General features: G+C 45.2%; 1 protein-coding gene across 1 annotated transcript; it reads right to left on the reverse strand.

The window, feature by feature from the left end:
- Nucleotides 1–6863: 6863 nt before the first annotated feature.
- PSEN2 (presenilin 2) lies at nucleotides 6864–24693 on the reverse strand. The gene is made up of 11 exons (XM_030946090.1): nucleotides 24649–24693; nucleotides 20148–20342; nucleotides 18858–19087; nucleotides 17902–18043; nucleotides 16994–17061; nucleotides 16237–16457; nucleotides 15341–15439; nucleotides 13508–13585; nucleotides 11790–11906; nucleotides 11157–11275; nucleotides 6864–9310 (listed from the first exon to the last, which is right to left on the reverse strand). Exons 2-11 carry the CDS (start codon nucleotides 20289–20291, stop codon nucleotides 9155–9157), a joined length of 1374 nt encoding a protein of 457 aa, XP_030801950.1. The 5' UTR covers nucleotides 20292–20342; nucleotides 24649–24693; the 3' UTR covers nucleotides 6864–9154.
- Nucleotides 24694–25184: the final 491 nt, after the last annotated feature.

Below are 25184 nucleotides of genomic sequence, written 5' to 3' on the forward strand. Positions count from 1 at the left end.
CGTGTTCACACAGCTAACCACAAAGCAAAAGCTGCTCTGGAAGTGTTTCCCTCAGTCCTCCTCCTTCAAGCAACTTCTGAGGCTCAGATGAGCTGCCTCTTGAGGGGTTTTGCCTTGAGTTCACTCATCATCTCTAGAGGGTAATTTTTTCAGGGCAGATGGAATGTCTTCTCTGACTCTGTAGATTTATGGCGTCCCATCAACATAATAATACAGGGATGATGAAGTGGAACAACTCAAGTGGAAGTCACTGGACAGGTGGCTTGGTTTTAGTAGTTAGCTTGGAGGTATTTCAAAACTTTGGCAGGTGTCAGTGATGCTGTTTGTACCATATGTTATTTATATGGCTTTTTTTATGGCCAAGAATGGGAGCAAGAGCTCTCAGAGAAATGGCATCTCACTGACTCAGTCAATGGTAGATGCACATCCAGTATCATCACAGGATCCAAATGATGAGCTATTTTTGTTAAGCTTAGTACTGCTCTGGTTTCTGAACTGTGTATTTTCATCCCAAAGCATTCTGGCATTCATTGCACTTGCCCTTCCTTTTTCTCTCTCCACTCACTGCAAAGGGACAGAGACAAGATGCCATTTCAGTTAGCACTTTAATTGTAAGATGATTTAGTGCTGTCGGAAGGGGGTGGTGTGGGAGTTCTCAAGATGAATATTTTCTGTCCAAGAGGAAGAGATAGTGCAGGGACAAGGACAGATATTTCCTTGAATGACAGAATATGCTGAGTTGGAAGAGACCCACAAGGATCATTAACTCCAACTTCTGCACAGGACACCACAAGATTCACACCAAATGCCTGACTGTATTGACAAACACCTCTTGGATTATGTCAGGTTTGATGCTGTTACCCCTTCCCTGGGGAGCCTGTTCCAATCCCTAACCACCCTCTGCCTAAAGAACCTTTTCCTAATATCCCACCTAACCCTCCCCAACATGGCTTTATGCCATTCCCTCAGGTCATGTCACTGGTCACCACAGAGAAATTTCATGATTCTCACCCCTGTTTTCCTTCTGGAGCTTTCAGTGAGCAGCCTTGCTCTGCAGAGCTGAAGAGGGCAGGGAATGCCAGTGGGGCTGGCAGGAGGTGAGCAGAGGTGGCTGCCAGGTTCTGTGGAGGAGAGGGGACTGCTGAAGGGCTGTCTTGTCCCCTAACTGGAAAAAGGGAAGGTGAAGAAGACACAAAACCCTTCCCTTTTCCCCCTGTGTTTTGCCTTGCCTCTCTGTGCCCCTGCTCACACCTCCCTCCTTTCCATATCACCCAGAAAGGAGCTGCTTTGGGGAAGGGAGGATGATGAAAGAAAACAAATCTAGGTGCTGCTGTCAGGGTGAGGTGGTGACAAGCCAGAGCCAGGCCGTGTTCCTCAGTGACAGGAGGCTGCCAGGAGGGGCTGTGCAGCACCATGGGAACACCACCAGGCCAGGCATGGCTGTGCCTCAGCCACCCAGCTCTCCCCCAGACTTCATGTGGCTGCCAAGGGGGTCCTGGGTGCTTTGGAAATGGGACACAAGCCCATGGGAGTGGAGCACAGTAAGAGAAGGACAGTGCCAGGGGAAGAGGTGCACATGCAAGCACTAAGTGGAAGAAAGGGATACCTGTCCTTGTTTTTAGGTTAGTGTGTGGGACAGTGCAGGGCAAGGACAGGCACCCTGCCACCTTAGCAATTTATACAGTGAAACATTCACAATGTTAGCCTTGCCAGTTCAAATCCTGTTGCACAACAGTGCTTTTTATGGGTGTTGAGCAAAGCCATTTTGAATGAGATGAAGAGTGCAGTAGCCTGATTTGCAGCTGTGTGCCTCAAGAACGTGGCATTTCTGTTTCTCTGCTGGACTCAGTTAAACATTATTCAGTCTGTAATTCTTCTTTGTCTGGACTAGACAGATCAGTTGTTTCTGCTCGTTGTAAATTGCATTTGCTTGCAGAGTTTGGTGTTTTGCTCTCTCCCCTTGGCACCTGATTGTTTACATGTACCTCAACCCATCCTGCATGGACAAGGTGGGAAGGCTCAGTTCTTTGTAGCTTCCAGCCAGGATTCACTTTACAGATGATAACTGGCAAAGCCATTCACCCCCTGGGCAAACATGGCAAATTAATTTTAAAGCTAGGCAAACAGGAACAAGTTCTTTGCCTGCATTTAGCCACTCTGAAAAGCCTTTTGCCAAGGACAGAAGGGTTATCTGAACAATTTGGGCAGAGTTGTTCTAAATGGGACGACAGGCTGGAGCCAGAGAGCATGGGAGAAACAGAGTTATTTCTGAACACTTTACTGGAACTAAGAATTAACACTAGTCATCAGAGTTCTGCTGGTTAATGGCAAAGTGTGCTGCCAATCTCGGCCACTGCCCCAGCTTTTGGCACAGCATTGCCATGTCTCACAGAGCTGGAGAGCAGTGAGCCACCTTGTCCTAGCCTGGAATCATCCCCAAGACGCCTTGTTTTCTTTCACTGCCCTGAAAGCCAGTACTTGTTTTGGCTTCCTGGCTTCCTGCCTCGCTGTTCCAAACACAGCAAGGTGTGGGATGGAGACATGGAAAGCTGCAGGGTGTTTCTGAGTGCCTGTGTGGCAAATGGACAAACTCACAACCTCCATCCACTTGCCAGATGATGATTCACAGGTAGTCATGACAATTTACTTCTAGCAGTCAGTCTGCAGGGATGTTGTGGCTTCAAAAACCAAAAGCCAAAAGCCAAAACCAGTATGAGAAAGCAGGATTGTTGCTACCTTTGGATGCTGACTCTTTTCCTGCTTTGCTGTGGCTATCAATCCAATTCCAGAGGCCAATTGAGCAGGACTGCATAATCTAACCTGTGCTGTCTACATCTGTGTCTGCATACCTGGACACAGGGAGACCAGCTGGGGGCAGAACATCCTGACTGACACGTAGCAAGTGCAACTAAGAGGGAGACACCAGCAATTAACAAGCCTCTGGTAGGAGTGACTGATTGAGAGATGCTCCAGACATCCAGGTTAAGCCCTTCATTTGACCCCGAGCAAATTATTCAACTCCTATCTGTAAAATAGGGTTAATGGCATTCTTCTGCTCTGTCGTGCTCCTAATGCCTAAAGAAGTGTTTGGAAAGCCTCAGTGGAAGCACAGCAGGAGGAATTTCAACCTGCTCTGTGCTAGTGTGCAGGAAAAAGGGTTTGCCTTCAGGCACAGCTGTGCTGAGAACCAGCACTGCAGGTTCACTCTCTGCAGACACTTGTGAGATTTCTAGCCTGCAGGAGCCCAAGGTGTGAGCACAAAGATGTCCTTTTCCTTCAGCAGTCCCACCAGACACAGCATCTGAGGATGCAGCCTGGACAGAGACTACACCCTGCACCATCCACTCGGTGCACTGCAGCAACTTTGGCTGCAGTTGAGCTGCTGCTCTGCTTTCCCAGCACAGGAAATGTTACTCCTTTCCTGACATACAGATGTTCTCACTGTTCTGCAGCAGTGCTCCTGTTTCATGACAGTGGTACATAGCATGTGCACACAAGAGTGGCAGAGAAGGTACCTTAACCCTTTACATGCTAAATGCCCTCATTTCCCATCCCGTTTAAGTTCTCTTGCCATTTGATTCTTGCTTGCCCACGCAGATCACACAGGGACAGAAATCAGGGCAATTCTTTTCTTCTCTTCTTCTAAAGAAGAAAGTTAAACAGTTGTCATGCCCCTTGAAACTCACAGCACACTCAAGAAGACTATTAGCACAATAGCTGGAGAACAAAAATAGCTCAAATCTGAACTTCCCAGAATATCACAAAGACTGTATTTGGTAGGTGCTTAAAGAGAGGGCATGTCTTTTCTGGCTTGATGAAGGGATGATGTTCCTGTTTAGAACAGTTCTGTTAATGCTACTGGCATTTTATTGCTACTAACTGTTGGGACACAGGATAGGTAGCTTTTAAAATAATCCTGAATCCTACCTTCAGCTCCAGGGATCTTGCTTGTCTTACACCAGTTTTGAAGGAAGGCTCATATTCTTTTATACACAAATGCAGCTCAGTGAAGTCAGGGAGAATTTTAAATCCTTGTAGCTTAAGCTTTGTGAAGGTTGAAGATGGCATGGCATAAGTTAAATAGGCTGGATCAAGTTTTCCACACTTCCACTTTATGCATTGTTCCTGATCTGCTTGAATGAAAGTTAGCTGTGGAGTTACTCATATTTTATACCAGGGTGAGCAAGGTCTCCTTGAAATAAAAGAAACCAGTGATCCAGGAGAAAACAGACCTAATGCTTTTCCTACTCCACCCAATTCTGCAAGGCAGGTTCAGGAGTGCCAGGCTTCCTGGCATTTATTTCAGCACAGATCTAATCCAGAGTTGGGTGTGGGAGCTGTCACTTACCTCAGGCTGCATTTGATAGGGCTCCAACAGTTCCCAGTTTTGGAAAACTTCTCCTCCATCCACTTGGCCCTGTACCTGTCTCAGGTTTCTGTATCAAGGAGTTTAGGTAGCTCCACTTCAAAGTCTCTGTTTATTTAGATCTTTTTAATAGTGAGCCACAAATAGTGCTGAGCACTGACACCTCCCAAATTGTGCTCTTGGGTACCTGTCAAATGTGTTGCACAAAGATAACAGTTCAGTATGTAAAAAAGAAGTAACAGTAATTTGTGTGATGGTGTTTGATGCCATGATCTGATGTGGATTTTGCTTATGTATCCAAGATCTTCCTTATGTTTCCAAGCTCAAACCCAGCATGGTCATGTGGCCTTCCAGGGAGAGGTACTTTTTACAAGGGCATGTAGTGATAGGACAAGGGGGAATTGCTTCAAACTGAAAGACAGTAAGTTTAGATTAGTTATTAGATTGTTAAAATTCTTTACTGTGATAGTGGTGAGACACTGGCACAGGTTGCCCAGAGAAGTTGTGGCTGCCCATCTCTGGAAGTGTTCAAGGCCAGGCTGGATGAAGCAACCTGGTCTAATAGAAGGTGTCCCTACCCATATGAGGGGATTGGAACTAGATGATTTTAATGTCCCTTCCCACCCAAACCATTCTGTGATTCCATGATTTACTGTCTTGCTTTGTTTCCCACTTGTAGAATGAGAACAGCTCACATCACTTCACCTGACTGAGGAAGAAAGGATAAATTCAATGAGGAATACAATGTGTGTTTGGGGAATACAAACAGTGTTGTAGGAGAATTTCTGGCAAAGATACCACATCTGTCCAGACTGCTTTCTTAGAAAACAACCAAGTTCAAGAAAGTAAGATACCCCCTGGTCCTCCTGAGGCACTAACAACAGAGAATCATAGAATGGTTTGGGTTGGAAGGGGCCTTAAAAACCATGCAGTACCAACCCCCCTGCCATGGGCAGGGTCACTTTCCATTAGACCACGTTGCTCAAAGCCCATCCAACATTATCTAGCTTGTCCCTGGATTTCTCAGTGCTATCTAGCTTGTCCCTAGATTTCTCAGTGCTAAGAGCTGGAAGGACAAGCTGTGTGCTCTTTTCTCCAGATTAGCAAGACCTACTGGGATAAGAGACTGGAAGTGAGAGGAAGAGTGACAAATCAGTAAGTATAATTATTCCTTTCCTTCTTGAAGACTCTCAGAAGAAATCTTTATGTAAAAAACTGAATTTAGCAATGCCTGGGGGAGCCCCTGACTTATGCATGGGGCTTTGAGGAATGAAACTAGGACTGGATGATTTCTTAAAAAAAGAAAGGGGGGAGAGAACCCAAACAAAATGGAGTGAAACAGCAGCATCTCACCCAGGACTGCAGTGCTGAACATTGCATCACACTGAAAGCAGCTGGTTTTAAATGAATTCTGGTTCAGCTTGAGCTTGTACTCACTGAAAGTCTCTCCCATGCTGGGCCAAAACTACAGCTGTGCTGGGGTGTGGGGTGCCTGCCTTTCTTTTTTATCTTCCCACAAAGGAGACTGCAGGGCCTTCAGCCTCTCTGAAAAACAAGGGGCACGGGGCAGAGTATTTAAAATGGCTGGTACTTCTCCACATGGACCTACTGCCCTCCCGTGGCTGCCAAGGAGCATTTCTAAAGCAGAAACTGAGATCAGGGACTGAGGGAAACAATAAAGAAAAATAACTCTATATTCAATTTAAACCAAACCCCAGTTTGAGTTACAAGGAAGAGGAAAGCAAACACAGTGGGATTAGCTGGAAGTACCTCTGAAGGCAAGAACAAAGAGCTTGAAGTCAGGTTTGTTGAATCAGACCATGAGTATCAAATGAAAACTGTGTGCTTCTGAAAGGACTATACTGTTTCTGGTTTTTCATTATGACTGTGATGCTTCTTGTGCATCCTCTGAGGACAGGGCTTATTTCCACTCTTTGAGACACAGCAGACACTTCAGCAAAACAACCCCAGACCTCCCACCAGAAGTTTCACTGGGGGGTTGCATTAGGCAGGCTCACCACTATATTTTTGTTCGTGGACTTGGCTTCAGTCTTAGATCTTCAGGACTGATGTATGCCCAAGCTACATTTGAGAGTAGAAGCAATGAAACACTCATTTCAGACCGGAGAGGAGGGGTGAGTGTGAGCGGGATGACACAGGAAAATGCCAACACATGGCACCTCCTAGAGGACTTCAGGTGCTGAGTGACACCAGCACCAAGAAAGGTGTCACCTCAGTGTAGCTGGCAGCTGTGCTGGCTCAGAGCATGCAGCAAGCTGACACCAGTGAAGGAACACATTAGGCAGACAAATGCTTTGCTGATTCAAGGTGCCAGGTCACTGAGTCAGAATCTCATGTAGCAGCCAGCTGTGAGTAGGGTAAATCCTGCCCTCTGCATTTCACATCTTAGGCCGTGCTGCACAATGTTAACATCACAAACAAAACTTCACTTCATGCACAGGTGAAAACATCCAAAGAGATGAGAAATCACTCCAAGTAATTTTAAAATTTGCATGTCTGTGTGTATGGACACACAAACACAAATATATATTTGTAGTAAATACATATTAACTTTTATACAATTATAACCACTCCAGTATATTCATGATATACTCCTTTCACTCACCAGGACAATACATTCTGTTGCACTGCCAGAATCTCTTGCTCAGTTACCTTTTCAATTAAAATTCTTGTAAGTTCTGCAGAATTGGTCAGTGGAAGGCCAGTCTTTGGCAAGCAGGTATCTGCAGAAAACCAGTGGTGATCCTTCAATATGTGAAGGGTCCCCTACCAGTTTCCTTCAAGTATTAACTCTGCTTTCATAGAAGTACAACCCTGATAAGCCAAGCAGGATTTTTCTTTCAGTATATACAAATAATTCATATCCTCTCTAGACCATGCAATGCAAAAAGTAAAATCACGTTTCCCAGTGATTCTAGTCTGATTTGGCCCCATAACTGTTTTCATTAAAAAGAACAAACACTAACAAACAAATAGAAAAAGCAACTCTCACATAAACCTTAAAAATCAGCAAACAAAGCTCTACTGATTTACATTTCCAAAGGAAATACCTTTTAGTAATAGTTAACTCTGCAGTTGTTAAATCCAAACATTGCAAATGTGAGAAATGAGGACGGAAAACTAACAAAGAGCAAGAGTTACTGACTTGTCTAGACTGAGACACACACACACCCCTTGTAAAAACACTTATGCACTTTTTAAAAATTAGTCTGAACCACCTGTGTGATATCCTTGTTAATTATCAAAGCAGATGAGCTTGAACAGGTCTACTGGAAAAAGCACTACATAAAATTGTGTAATTCAAAGCCTTTGCTAAGAAGTATTTCCAGAAATTAAATTCTGAGTCTCTCAAAGACATTGCATTATTCATGAATTCTCACATAATGTTACATTTACTGACACTGATCAGCTGTCAAAGAGAACTGAGCTTGTTTGAGTAACAGACACAGGTAAGAAAAAAAAGAAAAAATAAAATCACAGAACTTTGGCAGCTATTGAAAAACTGACTCAAAGAGTAGAAACAAAATTATTTTCAAAGGTGAACAAAACATAAAGGTTCAGTCTGTCTTATGTATTTTTTACTGACATCAAGCACTGTGATTTTCTTAATGAACTCACTTGAGGGTGTATAGCTATTCCTAAAAGTAATGTAACAACAGATTGAAGTTTGCACCCCAATATTTTGATACAAACTATGACTGGATATTTCCAAAAGAGTTCCTTTGACACTAAATAGCTATTTTAAAATTTGTAATTAAAAAAATAATCTTTAAACAGTACAAAAACTTAGGTTAACCAAGTCTCAGTCAGTGTAAGAGAGGACCTCTTAATAAAGGGAAGGTGAATCCTCCTTTGGAGTAGTTACAACAATGCACAGAAATGACACCAGAAACACAGCAAGTAAGTTACAGGTCTGATTTACTGGAGTTGTTTAGTCATTTCCACCTTAGGGTCACTTCAGGATTGTAGTAATGACCCAGAAAAATATTTCCTAAAAAATAAAATGTTGGGAGGAGAGAACAGAATCTGTTTCTGCACGCTGAGGATCTGATGTGCTGCAAGGGACAGCCCTGCCTCCATCAGCTGCTTGCACTGGTGGATGTGCTCAGAGCCAGGAGCCTGATGTTCCACCATCCCACCACTGACATCCTGTCTCAATCCCTCCTGGCTCACCGTGTCTAACTGAGATCAGAATAAATGGACCTTTGGGGCAATTTCAGCAGATGCTGTGTGCCCAGCAGCCAGCGTAGGAAGCTCAGCCTCACTCCTCTAATGGCTCACACACTGCTCTGTGCATGCTGCCAGCTGTGTTCTTCCAATCACTTGCACCTCGTGTTTGCACAACACTTCAGAAGCGTAGACTTAGAAGTTCTAAGTGAAAACTTAGAAATTCTAGATTATAGTAAAAGAAGACTGGAGTTCCCGGCCTAAAACACCTTACTTAGCTCCTGGAAGATCAGACCCCTCACCTCTCCAGTGTTTCATGCCACATACAGGTTTCTGTGCTCACAACAGCCACTGTGCACATCAAATAAAATAAAAGTAACACTCTGACATCAGCAAGGAGCCAGGCTTTTCACCAAGAGTCCTGTGAAAATCTCAGTTCAACATGTAACTATTAGATTTTTAGTACACGGCATATCAAGGAATTAGTGTTTTCCTTACAAATATATGGCACTAAGTGTAAAAACTTTATGACCTATTCCAAACATTGTACCATACTTCACAGCAAAAGCTTGAAAAAGAATCCTCTAACTCTCACTTCTTCTAAATATACAGCTGGTGGGAGGCCAGGGTGTCCATGAACGGTCGCACGAGGTTGTCTGTCGAGAAGTAGAAGATCAAGCCAAAGGTGATGGAGATGGGGAGAGCAGGCAGTGCTTTCTTAAAAACAGCCAGTAGTAAAAGTGTTAGGCATAAACCCTGTCAGAGAGAACAGAATGAAAATCACAAGGAGGTAATAGTAAGACAACCAGAAATTCATCCGTCGCCAACAAGCCAACATACAGATAATTATCCAAATGCACTGTAGAGCACTGCAGACTGCCTGAGCTACCAGCAGCAGAATATCTATGTGCCCACAGCTTCATCTTTCACACAAGTTGGCCAGGTTTTTCCCTCAGCAATCCTGAGCACAGAAATCTCTGCTGAGAAAGTGGTATGAACAGCAAATGCAGAGGTACAGCTGACCCCAAGAGGTTAATTTTTTACACATTATTTTACTCCTTGTTCTGTGCCATTATGAATGAAGTACTGATCCAGCAGACAAAAGCACTTAAATCCTGGTGAACTGCACAGATAGGAGTTCCACTGAAGGTTTCTAATACCTATAACACATTCCCACTTTACCAAGTCCCTTAGGGTAAAAAAGAAAGAAAAAAAACCCAAAAAAAACCCAAACCCAAAATGAAATCAAAAATCCACTGGTTTTTTTTTTGGCTGGATTGCTTATTACAATGGGTGAATTCTGGTTTTACCTGGATAGCAGGCCAAGATCTGCTTTTTGGAGCATGTGAGGAAGCTATTGTATATTGAGTAGATACTGTGGCTAAGTACCTCTAGATTCCTTCTCTCATCAGAGCCCTTTTTAATTCTTCCATGATGACAAAACTTCAAAGACTCTAGGCTCCAAAAATATCCACTAGCTAAAGATCAGCAGACGGGATTTTTTAAATTTTTTTTTTAATCAGTATTTCTGGACTGCAAACTTGTTCAAAATCTACCTGGGCCTGTAGTTCTGTTCTTATTCTCTCATGGACCATATCTGGCCTACACCTGCTCTTAAATCTCATCTCCTTTTTGAGATGTGCTTACTGCTGGGAAACTGAGGGGACATTTTTGGGAACCACAAAGCCACACAGCAGCAAGATTATGAAACTGCAAAAGGAGATGGAACAAGTTTTAACAATACCATAAAAGACACAAAATGGGTCATTTGGCCTCACAAGATAGATGAGCAAGAATATTTCCCCCAGCAAAGGGATCCCCCCGTGCTGGACTTCAGCAAAGGGAGTTTGGTGATCCCATGGGTTTCTCTGAGCTGTGGGGTCAGAAAGCTACACTGAACAGACTCCAGTGAAGGCAGCTCATTTCTAGTTTGCATGCTCTCTGATGCACAGTCTTCACAAGTGACAGTCACTGGCACTGTCCTTGGGATCTAAGTAGGAAAAGAGAGGTCCAAGAAGGACACAGTAATCAATTTTCTTTTACATTCTAAAAATCCTGCTGTTGTCTTTCTGGTTAGTTTCCATGAGGATGTTGAGGTAAACAGCAAGTGCATAGTAATTATTTTCCACTCAGATGGAAGCTTAACAGTGTGTCTTCATTAGACCTGGCAGGACCAACTCTTCAGCAGCCACAGTATGTTAGTCATGTGCCCTTACTGATAATTTCCATGGATCTAAGTCTCCTTCCTTCTCATTTTTTCCCAGTTCAAATAGTAGAATAAGATAGGTCCTTACCCTCTTATCTATCAGCTCCCCCTAGCATAACAGAGTTAACCTTTTCAACTACACTTGCTAATCAGTGTGGAGTTCCAAATATTGACTCCTGTGGCTGAAGCAAACACACCAGCAGTTCCCTGGGGCTGTTTCAGCCCCACTACATCCACACTGGACCATTCTGCTGCAGTGCCTGTCTAGAGACAGAGTATTCCTAAATACCTAGCAGGTTACCTGGACTGATTCAGCAGTGCTCAGCTGCTGGTACTCCTGGCAACAATTCTGTGCTGAACAGGCTGTGACAGAGCTTTTAGAAGCTGCTCACTTACTATGAGAATGGCTACAAAGCAGGCCAGTGTGGTATTCCAGTCCCCACTAGCTGTGGCAGCTGCTTTCCCAACAAGCACGCTGTAAAATATGAAGTCTCCAAGGCCCAGCTTCACACCCCCTGAAAGAAGTGGAAAAAGAAAAGAAGTGTTAATTCTCAGCCTCCTGTTTTGCTTCCTCCTGAACAAATTCTTGTCCCCTGGGGAGCAGGTAAAGGTTCCTAGTCCTGGCTACCAACCTGGACCCACACATTCCTGAGGAGGCTGAGGCTTCCAGCCCCTCTTCCCACTAATTGCTTTGTTCTCTCTCATTCCCTGAGGTGCTTCCCTGGGCTGCCTTCCAAATGAACCAGCTGAGGAAGCACAAGGACAGAGAGGGACAGGAGTCAGGGGGAAGAAGGAACTGTTTTAAATTGTACACGTAGCCAACAGATGTCACTGGAACCACAATCCCAGAACAGATCCTGCAGCAGCAAGAGGTAATACACAGTCAGAGTCAAGTTCTTCATTGCTCAGCAAGCACAGCTATTCAGATTAACTATGATTAGACCAAACTAGGGAACAGAGTGTTAAGCACAAAGAGTAAAAATGTCAGGCTCTAATTACACTGAAAACAAGGTATAAAGCTTCCCTTACTTTCCTCCTCCTCGAGCTCCTCTAAAGTGACGGGGCGGGTTGGAACAGGACCCCTCGTCTCTGACATCTGAGACTCTGCATGAGAAGGGCTCCTGAGCTGTTCTCTGCCATCCTCAGCTTGGTTCCACAACAAACAGGCCAAGAGTTCATTACCCAAAAAAAAAAAAAAAAAGAAACACAAGAGACAGCTACATTTGTAACATGTTTTAGCCCATGAAATCCACACTCCTGTGAAGCTGCCCTGCAGTGGGTGAGCCCTTTGTCTCCTGGAGCTGTGACCATCAGGACCAGTTGGAGCAGAGACATTTGGTGGCTTTGAGGGAAATGTGTGTGTTATTGTTTGGAACAGCTGGAAGTGTGGGTGTTCCCTGGCAGCCACCCAGGAGCTCAATGGCTTTGACAAGGGAGCAGGTACACAGACATAACATTGCTCGGCACAGGCCACAGTGACAAGGCAAACCCAGCAAAGTTCATGTGCATTCCCACAGTGTTATTATACCTCTGGGGTGGAGGTGCTCAGGTGTTCCCTAACCAGTCATATAACCAAAATGGATGACTAAGAGGACTGCCATTTGTGAGAGAAGTCCTGAGTCACACTGACATTCTTGGAGCTGACTGTTCACATCTAGAAAGCAAGACACATTTCTTTGTCCACAAATTTCACTTTTTTCACCCCCTCTGTTAAGCACATCTGACAGAGCCTTTGGCAGTATTTTTGGAAGCAGCCAGTCTGTGATATATGACTTTATCTGACAACTTCTATTTTTCAGAAGCTCCTACAAACTCTTCAGTCCATGTCAGTTTGACAGGTTGCTGCTGCTGCAGGTGCAAGCAGATCTGGGACAAAAGCTTCCACAGAGCATTCTGTACCCCTCAGCCTGTAGTCTGTGACCCATTTCCCAGCAGGATTGTGTCCCTGCCATTCCCTTGGTATGTCAGCTGCTTCATCCTGAAATAAGCAGCATGTTCAGTTATCAAACCTTTGCACACATTTATTGCCTTAACATTCAAAAGTACTGTCATCTCTGAAGTGCAACAGGACTAGATGGGAAATCCTCCCAAAACTACATGTAAGATTTGATTCAGTCACTTTAAAACTGAGTTTAATGCAGCTCAATTTGCATCTCAAGAAGATAAAAGCAAAGGCACCCAAATTACTGCAGAACCAGCTACAATGTAAACTTGAATCACAAAAGCTGCTGGTGGGTAACTGCCTTAACACAAGGCTTTACCCAAGGGTAAAGACATTTATTTTCTTCAGCAGGGTGAGCCATAGAGCACTTACAGAGAGGTGCACCATGGCACTGGTCTGAATGCAGCATTGAATTTCACCAGCTCATCAGTATGATATTTAGGAGCCTATGTTGTAATTTACCATCCCCAGTATGGAAACATGTAACTCCCCACTAGCTCACTTTCAGCTTTGACTTCAGTACACTACAGGAGGGACTTAAACAGCACTTCTGCTTGATTTGTTGTTTGTTTGGGTTTTTTTTAAATAAAAGTGGCCTGAATACTGAAGCTTCCTACACTGTCTGCTCATCTTTGCTGCCAGTCCTAACAGCAGGTTTATGAACATCACTGAGTTCTGCAAGTAACAACACTGAAAAAAAATGCATCCATCAGGACTTGGGGGCTTATGTTTACATTCAGTCTCAAACATACTCATTATTTCTGTAGGACAGTGCTCTGTATGGGAGAGGAACATGCAAACAAACCTGCATCCCATGTCTGCTGACTTGCTCCTCTTGCTGCTGTGTCTGGCTTTGCCATTCCAACTGTCCACATCATAGCAGCTGGAAGAAAGAAAGTAATCAGCTGCATAAAACATTGGCCACTATATGTCAGAGGAATAAGTATTTAGCTGTCCCTAAAAATACAAACCCTTGCCCCTGTAAATGCTTCTAAAACACTCAGTTGGTTTCCCTAGGAACTGAGACAGCAAGGTGGGAGAAGGCCAAGGCAATGCATCCATTCAGTTTTTAAGGAAGTTCCAGGGCACAAGTAGCTAAGAGTCAACATAATCTTTTCTGTGGATTAAAGAAAGCAAAATTCCAGAACTAGGGTCCTCAACTCCTTTGGTTTCTTCCTGATTTCTGGCTCTTCTCTTCAAAGAAAACTATTTCCCAGGGAATGATGGTAATACAAAAGGTAACCAGAGGTTAACTAACACAGCTTGCTCATGTTCTGCTAAAGGTACAGCACACAAGGGAGGGATTGCAGGAGCTGTCAGAATGCAAGTTTTCTCTCTGCCTGTTGTGGTTCCATCCTGTCAAAATATTGCATATTTCTGTTTTGGCTCTAATAGCAACTGATGGTTGGTGGTTTATTCTTGGGATCCTTAAATTGAAAAGGAATACAAACCCTTCCAAAATCAGCAGAAGGGACCTGAAATCAGCTTTTTATTTAAGTGTGCATCACTTAAATATTTAATAGAAGCTAAGCTAAACAAAATAAGCCAAGGCAAACCCAGTGCCTGCTTTTCCATGATGAGCTCAGCCAAGGTGATGTTCTTGCATCCAGAGGGAGCCACAGAATGTAGCCTTGCAATGGAGACACTGACATTCTGCACAAGAACTTTTTGTTCAGTATTTATTATTTGCTGAACTGCATTCTCCTTTAGGGAAGCTCTTGTTTGTTAACTAAAGCATGGGAAAGACTTTATCTAGATTGTCTCAGGTCAGGGTAACAGAATCTCCTGTAAAAGGGAAGGCAGCTGAGGTGAGCTGAGACTCTGCCTGGAACACATAAAAGCATTTATGTAATATTAAATGCTTGAAGAAAAAAAATCAGTCAGGTTGTAGGCATCCTCAGCTTAGGACCAAACATTTGGGAATAACCCTTCATCTTCCAGGTGATGTAATGAAAAAGTCACTGAAATCCATGAAGCACTCAAGTTCAGGTCCCATGAGTGTTGAGTCTTCTGCCTTCCAACAATCTTATCTTAGGCATGTGGATACCTCTGATAAGGGCACCAGACACTGTGGTAGTCAAAGAGCCCAAGAAAGTCAGGGCAGAGAGAGAGATGACTGATTCTGTTTGCAGAGCAATACTTGAATGCAGCCCTTTGCAAAGTGAGGAGCCAAACAATGAACAATAAAGCAAATATATTCTAAGCACTGGCACCTGTACAGTACAGAGGGGGCTGCAGGAAGCATGGAGCCTCATCACATGTTTAAAGTGTGTCTGTAAAGCACACACACAATGAATAAATGTATTGAGTGAGCATCACCTCATCACAGAACTTGGCAAACACTGCTGCCCACCTCACACGGGGTTTTGTGTGCAGAAAAAAAGAGGCATATTCTGCACTGTATTCATGAAAGGATTAGTCTGTTTCTGAACATCCAGCTTCACAAGGTAAATGTGGGCTCCCTTTGGTTAATTACAGTTAGCAACATTGTAACTGGTAAACAAGGCCTTGTACAAATTCCAGAACATAACTGGGCACCATTCTTAAGGCAAGAAAGTAGCTAAGACAGCGCTCTTTGCTTTGACACAGACAAAGGGTTTCATCTAGCTAAAAACATTAACATTGTAATCTTACTCACAGGAATATATTAATGCAGGGAAAATGGGCTCATTTCTCTCCTGTGCAGTTTCTACCAACATTCTCAGTGGCCCCTTGGGACAGAGAACAGCCATCAGATCTGCAGAAAGAAAAGGACCAATCTCATCTTGAACTGTCATGCATATTTTACATTCTTTATCTTTAAGATGTTCTCCCCTTAAATTTACATCTATCCATATAAACCAGATGATTCCTGAATGGCACTTTCCACCACTTTGCATAACTCTAGCTGTTTTAAGTCCCTGGAAGCGTTCACTTAAAATACCACCTCCAAGCCTTAATGTAATAATAAGAGTTTTCACTGTGTTAATCCTATAAAAAGCCCCTTGAGAATACCACATGAGCTCTTTGAAAGCTGATGGCAGCATTTCACTGAGATGTTAAATTTAATTAGAGGAGGAGTGGGGGTGCTTTGTTCACATTCCACACTCCATCACTACATACACTGGCTCTGGTTTCACATGCAGGAAGGCCTTCAGTCCAGTTCCATCACATCTCCTCCCTCTTGTTCTGCAGGTTCTATTGAAACTTAGAACTCATACCAAAATCCATGATCTCTTGACAACAATAAACAAAACCTGCAAGACTGTCAGGTCTGCTACTGATAAAAATCCAGCCACCCCTACCATGCAGTGAGGTGAGGTTCAGTCCTTCCCTGACTTGGTGATCCACTTTGAAAGACCTGGCTGAGGTACACTACCTACACGAACAATTAGCAAGAGACAAGACAGGGAGTCAAATTAATAGCCCATCTGGCACTTTCTAAAGCTTTTAGCACCATAAAGTTGGTTTTTTTGAAGGACATACAGAGTCCTGAGATTGCCACAGAGTAACCTCTCCAGGAGCCACACCCTGAGAGTGACAACCCACACTTACCATAGATGGAGATTGCACCTAGAATCACCCATGCTGACCACTCAGGTAGATATTTAATGAACACCAATGCCATTAGAGCACTGATCATAATGAGATAAGCTTGCTGGAGCTGCAAGGGACCTTTCCAGTGGATGCAAATCATTCCAACAGCTCCAAAATTCCAGATGACTATGAACAAAGTGGGATAATCCATGGCCACGTTGTAAGTCTTCAATACTTCCCTGGAATACCACAAGAAAATTTAGCTAAGCAGTGAAAGCAAGTGACCTGCAAAGTTAAACAAAAGGTAAGGCTGTAGTTAAATGAAAAAGCCCCCAGCTACACCAGGAGGGAGCAGAACAGAGCAACTCTCACCCACAAGTTAAAAGTTTCCTTTCACCTGAGCTGGGAGCTAAGGGAATGAGCTTGAAACAATGTTGTCTAAGAAAAAAGACAAATCAGGAAAGTAACTTGGCACATGAAGTACCTTTCCAGGTGCTTCTCAATGTATAATCCAGGGCCTCTGTACCACAGGATTCAGCCTGTTCATTTCATGCTCACAGTATCACTGCCCAGCAATTTCTATAAAATTGAGCATTGACTATTAAAGATCTTCTTTTACAGTTTCTAAAAAAGAAAGCTATCTTCTTCTAACAACACTTAAAAGTCCATTTGGAAAAGGGGAGACATTCCTTTTCTTGTTCAAAATGGGAATTCTCAGCAAAGAGGTGAAGGAGGAGCCCTGAACTGCCAGGTTACCTGCACCATTCCCACTTACCCGAGGTAAATGTAGGTAAAGAGGAAGAGCAGCATCAGGGAGGACAGGATCAGCCAGCCATGGATGAACTATCAAGGGCAAGAAGAGACAGTGACTGTAGGGGCTGTTACCCCTGCTCAGGTCACAGAACTGCCCCAATAGTCTCCTTCTGCACTCCCAATGTCCAGAGACCCTGCCTTCCCTATGGTCAGTGAAGGAGGAGGGACAGCCAGTCCCTCCCAGTTCTCCCATTTTCATTTTGTATTCTGTCCCTTAGCATTTTAGCTGATTTGGGTTTATTTCATTTATTTCTGGCCTAAGCATTTTCTGCTAGCTCACACAGGTGAGCACATTCATTCTGTTTGCTAGGAAGGAGGAGGCCGTAAGGAGCCTGGTTTTCCCAAGGCTGTAAAATAAACTCTGTCTTTGGGACAAGTTTAAAAAGTAGGAATGGACAGAGCTCAAATGCTGGGCTGGTAGCACATATAAGAACTCCCTGAGCACCATAGAACCTGAATGTGCCTTTCTCTCCAAGCCTTGTGCTCTTCCACCAGAACTTCCAGAAGGCAGAAATAATACCAGTTCCCACAAAGCTTGTGTGAAATGTCTTAATAGAAGCATCCACAGTAAGTGGTACAAGTACAAATGGCAAAATATTTGGATCAGATGCAGAAGACTCAGACCTGACTAACACAAAGTAGCAGACCTTGTTTTTAAGGGCCTGCCATTAGTGACAAAATAATAGCAAAGCCTATTCAGAGCCACAGCTCCATCACCACTGACAAAGACTTGTGCACTGTATGATTCTTGCTATGCCCAGGCTGAGGATGAGCCAGTGCAGTGCCTGTGTCTCTCACTGCCATGCAAGGCCCATTTGATCCCAGGCTCACAGCACAGAGATGGAAAAGGCTCTGGCAGGGATGCTTTACCTTGTAGCAGCGATATTTATAGAGCAGCACCAGGAACACAGTCATGACAATGATGACACTGATCATTACAATGGTGTTCAACACCGAGTTCAAGAGACGCTGGCCCACAGATGGGGTGTCCTCACTGAAAGGGGTGTAGATCCTGCAGGATAAAGCAAAAGCCATATAAAGTACAGATATTCTCTTCTAACTATCTGTCCCAGATAAAACCAGACCTCTCTGCATGTGGGAAAGAAAGGGAGGTAGAGCTGCCAAGGACAGCAAACATGAGATGTACGCTGAGCTCAAGTTAATCATCAACTAAAGATTAGTGGTCTCCATCAAAAGCATGTTCTTCCAGAGCAGCGGGGTTCCCAGGTGCTGTTCTGAAATGGGGGACACCCTTTCTTTCCACACTTGGTAGGAGAGTCTTGAACTCTTTTACCCCTTCTCACCACCTTATTTTGATTCCTTCAATTCAGTTCAAGGGACCACAGTCTCTCTTTCTCTATCCCATATCTGAAGCAGTTGCAGCCTCAGGAGCCAGGCACTGCCAGCAGGAGCTGGAATTACGTATCCACACCACGAGTCTTTAGGAACCAGAAATATCACCAGGAAATGAGACACTCATCCAAATGAACATGCTATTCCCTCATTGCTGCCAGCTAGTGAGTGAACAGTCTAGGAGCTCAGCCTGGGCCTTTTCTGCTGCAGAACGAAGCAGTTTCATTATTACACAGCTCACAGGCCTCACTGAGGGCACCCTAAATGACAGTGCAAAGGCATCAGTACAATGCAGCTATGGGAAAAGCTTACACAGGTGAGCACAGTACTTCAGTAAGCTCTGTGTATGTTCCCACAGCCACCTGCACCTGTGTAAAGGTTCTCCCAGCCTGCCAGGGAGGCACTCTGCATGCACAGAGCGTGTGTGTGGGGCAGGGGTCCCACACAGTGAGGCTGTTCCAGAGCCCACTTACAGCTGCCCGTTTTTCTCCGTATAGAAGCGCACTGACTTTATGGTGGCGACGACAACAATCATACAAAGGGTGACAGGCACAAAGAGCATGATTACATGCTTTGCTCCATATTTCAGAGTCAGCTCCTCCTCTTCATTTTCCAGGATGCTTTCTCTCACTGGAACACCCGAGCCAGACATTTCTCCACCGGCGATATTGTTTGGGCCACGGCTGCTGCCTGCTCGCCTCTTCTGAAAAGAAATATTTGCAAATGTGTAAGGTGCTGCTTTTCTTTGTGTTCAAAGCTTGATTCCATCATACCTCACGAGGCTGCTGCAGGCCACCACAGCAGACCAGCTGAGTCCTAATAGAAAGGTACCAACTGAACAATACAATTAGAAATTCCATTCAATTCCATTGCAAACAGGTTGCAATCGTTTTTAAACCAATTCCATGAATACCTAAAGACCTCTTCTGTCACAAGACATATTTTATGAAAAATCTTTTCGTTAGGATCTTTTCTCCCGAGAAGCTGAGATGCCTCAGAAATGAAATTTAAACAATAATTATCTGCTGCTGTGGAATGCAACAGGTGCATCTTTGATTGGTCTCATGTGGTTGTTTTTAATTAATGGCCAATCACAGCCCAGCTGGCTTGGACTCTCTGGTCAGTCACAAGATTTTATTATCATTCCATTCTTTTCTATTCCTTGCTAGCCTTCTGATGAAATCCTTTCTTCTATTCTTTTAGTATAGTTTTAATATAATATATATCATAAAATAATAAATCAGCCTTCTGAAACATGGAGTCAAGATTCTTGTCTCTTCCCTCGTGCTGGGACCCCTGTGAACACCACTACACTCTTCAAACACACATATATAGATAGACACATGAACATGAAGGGCAAGATGCCCAGAACTAGACAGAAAAAAATGTCATCTGAGGTGACAAAAGCTTGACATGTTCCTCCTCTCTCAGCAATGCTGTGCTTGCTTTATCCTGCTGCTTTGCTGGCAGCTGGACTAGATTCTCTTCTAACATTAGCTGCATCTGACCAGAGCAGACAAGAAGGCTAAAAAGGATGGCCTGCAACAGTCATATGTGCATCAGGTCCTGATTAAAAGCCTGATTTGGTATCTTTATCAAAAGGAAGGAAAAGGGAGGAGTATATATGGGGAAAAAGAGTGGAGGAAATGGCACCAGGCAGTGCTGCTGCTGGCTGAGTGCGACGCCGGTGAAACAACAGCAAAGCCAATCCCAGAATCCAGCCTGGAAGGAGGGATTGAGGGATTCTATCACCACACACCTACCCTGTGTGCCTGTGCTTCCCCTGCTTCTGAGGCTGGCAGGCCATCCTGGTAGGAGGGCACAGGAGGGCTCTCTGCAGACATCAGGGATGTTCTCTCATTGCAGGGCTCCTCCTCGCTGTCCGAGTCGTTCATGAACGCGATCATGGCCGCTTCCCAAGGAGCGCTCAGGAGGGCACAGCCAGGCACCGCCCAAGCCTGTGGGGACAAGCAGAGCAGGGGGGAAGAAACAGTGAACACCACACTGCAAAGGACTGAACGTCTGAGGAGGATTCACAGATTTCAGAGCAGGGAGGCTCCATCTCCTCCCAACAGCAGGTTTATCCTGCCCTCCCCCAGCCATGACAATCCCTTCAGTTCAAGGCACTGGGACTGCTGCAGGCACGGCTATCAGCACAGTGCAGCACTAAAGAAACTTGCTTTTCCTTGACCACAGCTTCCACACTTGCTGCCTCTATTTCCCCTCTCCCACCAGTACACCTTACCTTCCACAAAGGAGATTGCTCAGTGCTCAGCGTTTGTTTGGCAGGGGCCACACACAGATTCACCTCACACCCTGCCTGCCTGCCTGTCAGAAAGCTCAGCTCTTACACAACACTCCCAGGAGCATCAGCAAGGAGCACAAGTTTCTTAGTAACCTGGAGCCTCAGCTTTACATAAGGCACTAATCAGGAGCTACATGCTGTCTTATGACTGTTTATTAACCAGATGAAATTCATTAGCAGTGCTTCTCTTTGCTGATGAAGAGGTTTGCATGGCAAGGGAAACACCTGTCTCCTTTTAGGAGAGCCACTTGTGGGGTTTTCCTTATGTTGTCTTGTGATTAAAAGCAAAATTACTCGAATGGGCAAAAACACAGAGAGTAAATGTGGGGGCTAGAAATGCTTGGCCTCTTTTCACCTTCTGCTATGCAGAAAAGCAGGCAAAGCAGCGAGAGAGTGCAGAAAGGAAAGGAACAGCTCTTCTTTCTAGACACCAGAGGGAGAAGGTGCACTGCCCTAACTATGGCAGAACAGCCTGAAAATCAGAAGTTATAAATGCAACTAATAGGAGAATTCTTTTTAGCATTTATTAAGTCAGCTTAACAAAGCAAGTAATTAATCACTTTTCTGATCCCCAGCCACTTGTCCACAAGCAAAACCATAGCTCTGTTGCACTGTCAGCAGTTATACCTACCAGAACTCTCCTCTACAGAACCTTACCCGAGTTCCTGTGTCTCAGGAAATAGAAGAGGAAGCTGAAGAAGCCACGTGATTTGGACACAGTCACTTAAATCTGAATCACACATTCACAGCCCCACCAGCACACCCTGACATCAGAGTATTTCCTTTGAAGATCTGTGAGATATTCTTGCTTCTCACCAAAGGAACTGAAATTCACTTTGGAGGAAGGAAAGAGGGAGGTGTAGGAGATCTCTCCTTTCTTTCACAGCCTCCTCAACACATCTGCACCTTCAAGAAATTTTAGAACATCAACTCAATCCACCCAAGTGAAACATTTTTCAGACATCTGCTCCCCCCCTGGCTTCTCTTGCTTTTTCCTATCATTTTGTTTTCTCCTTTGGTGATAAAAGTGGTACATTATGGGAAACAGAAGCAGGGCTAACCCTCACACCAGGCCTGTCAGCTTCACAGTAATCCTGTTCTTACTGACTGAGCTGCTTAACACTTGTGTGCTTCTTTCTTACAGAGACCAAGATCTCCTCTCCGGATGCTTAACACACTTTATTTAATTATTTTGTCTTTAAATACTTTTTTCATTAATAAGTTCTATTCAAATATTATTATATTATTTAAATAATTATTTCATCAATAAATTTATTATTTATAAATGATTTGCTCACTCTTTTGACTGAGCACCCGAGGGCTCACAATGTACAGCTGGGACACCAGACTCTGCTCCAGTTCTAGGATTTAGGTCTTTAAAGAAGTCACATCCACAGTCATTCAATCATGACATACTTCTGGATGAGGAACAGGATAAGTTATTCATGCCACAGGATCTGTGACCTACAGGATTTAAATAACTCTCAAAACCTCCTGCTCATGCCAGACACCAGGGTGGAAATAAATAAAGCTTTATTCCCTGATAGTTTGGGACCAATATTTAGGTTTCAACAACCCAATCAAAATACTGAAGAACTTTTTCTCACATGATTTAAGAAATGTGTTCTCCAGGGGAGGAAGGACCAGCCTGGTCACCCTCACACACATGAGCACCCTTGGGCTGAGCAGAGGGAAAGAACAGAAAGCCAGGGACTCGCTTGGCAAACAAAAAGGGAGCACCAGGCAGCTAAGACAGGGCTGTCACAAAGCCACACTGTTTTCTGGTCTCATTTCACTACTAAAACTAAGGAAAAGGGCCTTGTGGAAATGATTTCTGGCTGCCAAAAGGATGCTGCATGCACCACAATGGAAAGCAAGGGAGCTTCTTTCCTACTCATGCTCACGACAGCAAACATGCCTGTGCATACTGACTGTTTTTCTAGGCTGAGCTGAAAAAGGGAGAAGGACAGCTCAGGAATGGAAAACATGGAGATAAATACAAGCTGTATCTGTATTCACAGAAAGCTTGAGAGCATGATCTACCAAAGACATTAAACAAAATCCCAGGCCATTATCAAAGCGAAGCACTAAGTTATATCAGGCAAGGTTCTCCTCTCTGCCCCTCAAACCATCAGGTCCCATTCAAAAAAATCATACAATGCATAAGAGCAAAATGACCCAACTCTCAAAACTCTATGGAAAAAATGAAGGAGGACAAAAAGTAGGCCAGTAGTAAGTGCTTCTTACAAGAGCTGAGGTGGGAATACAATTACTCCTGCTTTCCAGCAGTCTTGTGAATCCTGAAGGGAAGCAGGAGTCACCAATTCTTTTCCAGATGTCCTTCATGCAAAAGACCTCTTTCCTCAGCTGCAAAAAGCCAGCTTTCGTGGGTTTTGATTAGACTGGGCCAGTTCACTAACATTAAGATCCAGCCTCAGTTTGCCTTTCATTTTCATGCTGCAAACAATCTAAACCCTTTGCTTTGCATTCCATCCATCACAAATAACACCTCTACAACATACAGCACAGAATAGCTGCTATAGCCTGGCAGAATACTTAATTATCCACCTGAGAGTTAAAATTCCTTCTTATCCATATTGTTCTCTTTGATGGCAATTAGATTAGGAAAAATGTATTTTCTTTGCTATATTTAGATCAAGAGAAAGCTTTGAGATGGTACTGACAGCCTGATGTTCTCCTAAGTTTTGGCTGCAGCAACCACTGCTGTTCATAAATATGAAGAGAAGGAAATAAACTTAAGAAATCAGAAGTGGTGGGGCCAAAATTAGGAGGAAAGATTTCCATGCTCTTGCTAATACATATAGTCAGAATGGGCATGCTGCTAAAATGCCAGGGGACGTGGAACACACCATCTCAGAGTGCAAACACCACTCACTTTCCGCCCCAGAACACAAAAAATAAATCACAAGATGCTACGGGAAGCAGTAAAGATTTGTAGCTTTCTTTCCACACTGTGGCTGAACCAGCACTGCTTTCTATGGTCCCACAAGAAAGGCACAAGGTGTAGCTCCCACAGGGCGATTCTGCTGGCAGAGCTGCAATCAGACCCTGCCCAGGAGGGTCAGCAGGGTTATTCTGCCAGCACGGAGCCCGAACGCTCCCTGTCACAGCATGGAGGCACCAGAGCCCCGCACAAGGCAAACCCCGAAGCTCACACTTCCCATGCGGGAGCAGCAGCTCCCATCGGTGCCGCTACTGCCGAGGGCATCAGAGCCAGCAGGGCTGGAGGTGACACTGCGGGGACACCCAAGGGCACCCGAGTTCCTGTGTCCTGCCCGAGTGGCTGCTTTCCCCTGTGCCCACAGAGGCACACAGCGGCGCTGCGCTGCTTCCCTGCGCATCCGAGGTGCACGGCCAGCGACACCGACAGCATTAAAGAAAATTGAAAAGAAAAATAAAACCAAAAACCAAACAAGCTGCAAGAGAAGCCCCAGCCCAGCAGGCAGAGGCTTTGCAGGAGGCCAGAGGGGCTCCTGCTCCCATGCAGGTGTTCTCGCTGCCCGGCTGCCCTTCCGAACGCTTGAACTGAAGAACTCTGCGCGGAGTTCTCTGTCCATCTCCGCCTCAGGGCGCTTCCAAATGAAAGCCGGGATACGCCGCCACCGCCCAGGAGAAATAGGCGTACAGGTATCTTAACACACGTACGTACACAAACTCACGTGGAAATATGTAATTTTTTACATAAAATATGCACCTATACGAGAACACGCATTTATACGTATATACGCACACACGGAGACACAGGCAGCTTCAGGAGCGCGGCGACCCCGAGACCCCGCAGGAACGCCGGGCCCGGCCCGTCCCGTCCCGTCCCATCCCATCCCATCCCATGCACAGCCCGCAGGTTCCCGATGCCCATCCCGATGCCCGTCCCGATTCCGATCCCAATCCCGCATCCCCGGTCCCGGCCCCGCGCCCCGGCCGGCCCCGCTGTTTACCTGCTCCCGGCGCCGCGCGCGCCCCCCGCCGCTCCCATTGGCTCCCGCCCCAGCGCCGGCCGGGAGGGACGGCCGCACCCGCCCATTCGCCGCCGCAGCCGTCGCTCAGCGGCTGTCCCCGCCTACGGGCCACTCTTCTCCAATAGGAGAGAAGAACAGGAAGAGGCTCGGCCAATAGGAAGGCGGTTGTCACCGCCCGCCCGGGGCTCGGTGGCGGCCTGTGAGGCGGCGGCGCCGCCATGGCGGGGCGGGTGTGGGACGCGCCCCAGCCGCGGGGCAGGCGGAGTCCGGGAATGGCTGGAGCTGGAAGGGGCCGTGAAGGTCATCCAGCGCCAACCCCTTGCATGGCTTGGAGCCTCCTCACCAGACCATGTTGCTCGAGGCCCTGTCCAGCATGTCCCTGAACACTTCAGGGATGGGGCATCCACAGCTGCTCTGGGCAGCCTGTGCCAGCGCCTCACCACCCTCAGAGTAGGGAACTTGCTCCTAATATCTAATTTATTATCGAAACCTACTCTCTTACAGTCTGAATCCAT

Source organism: Camarhynchus parvulus, chromosome 3 (genome assembly GCF_901933205.1).
Source record: "Camarhynchus parvulus chromosome 3, STF_HiC, whole genome shotgun sequence".
NCBI lineage: Eukaryota > Metazoa > Chordata > Aves > Passeriformes > Thraupidae > Camarhynchus > Camarhynchus parvulus.

What these genes read in the sequence shown, in the direction of transcription:
- PSEN2 (XM_030946090.1), bottom strand. Translation starts at nt 20,291, where the DNA reads ATGATCGCGTTCATGAACGACTCGGACAGCGAGGAGGAGCCCTGCAAT. An exon ending in AGGTGCAATCTCCATCTATG is followed by an intron (nt 15,440 to 16,236) that starts GTAAGTGTGGGT and finishes TTCTTTCTGCAG; the next exon opens with ATCTGATGGCTGTTCTCTGT. An exon ending in TCAGCAGACATGGGATGCAG is followed by an intron (nt 11,907 to 13,507) that starts GTTTGTTTGCAT and finishes TGTGGAACCAAG; the next exon opens with CTGAGGATGGCAGAGAACAG.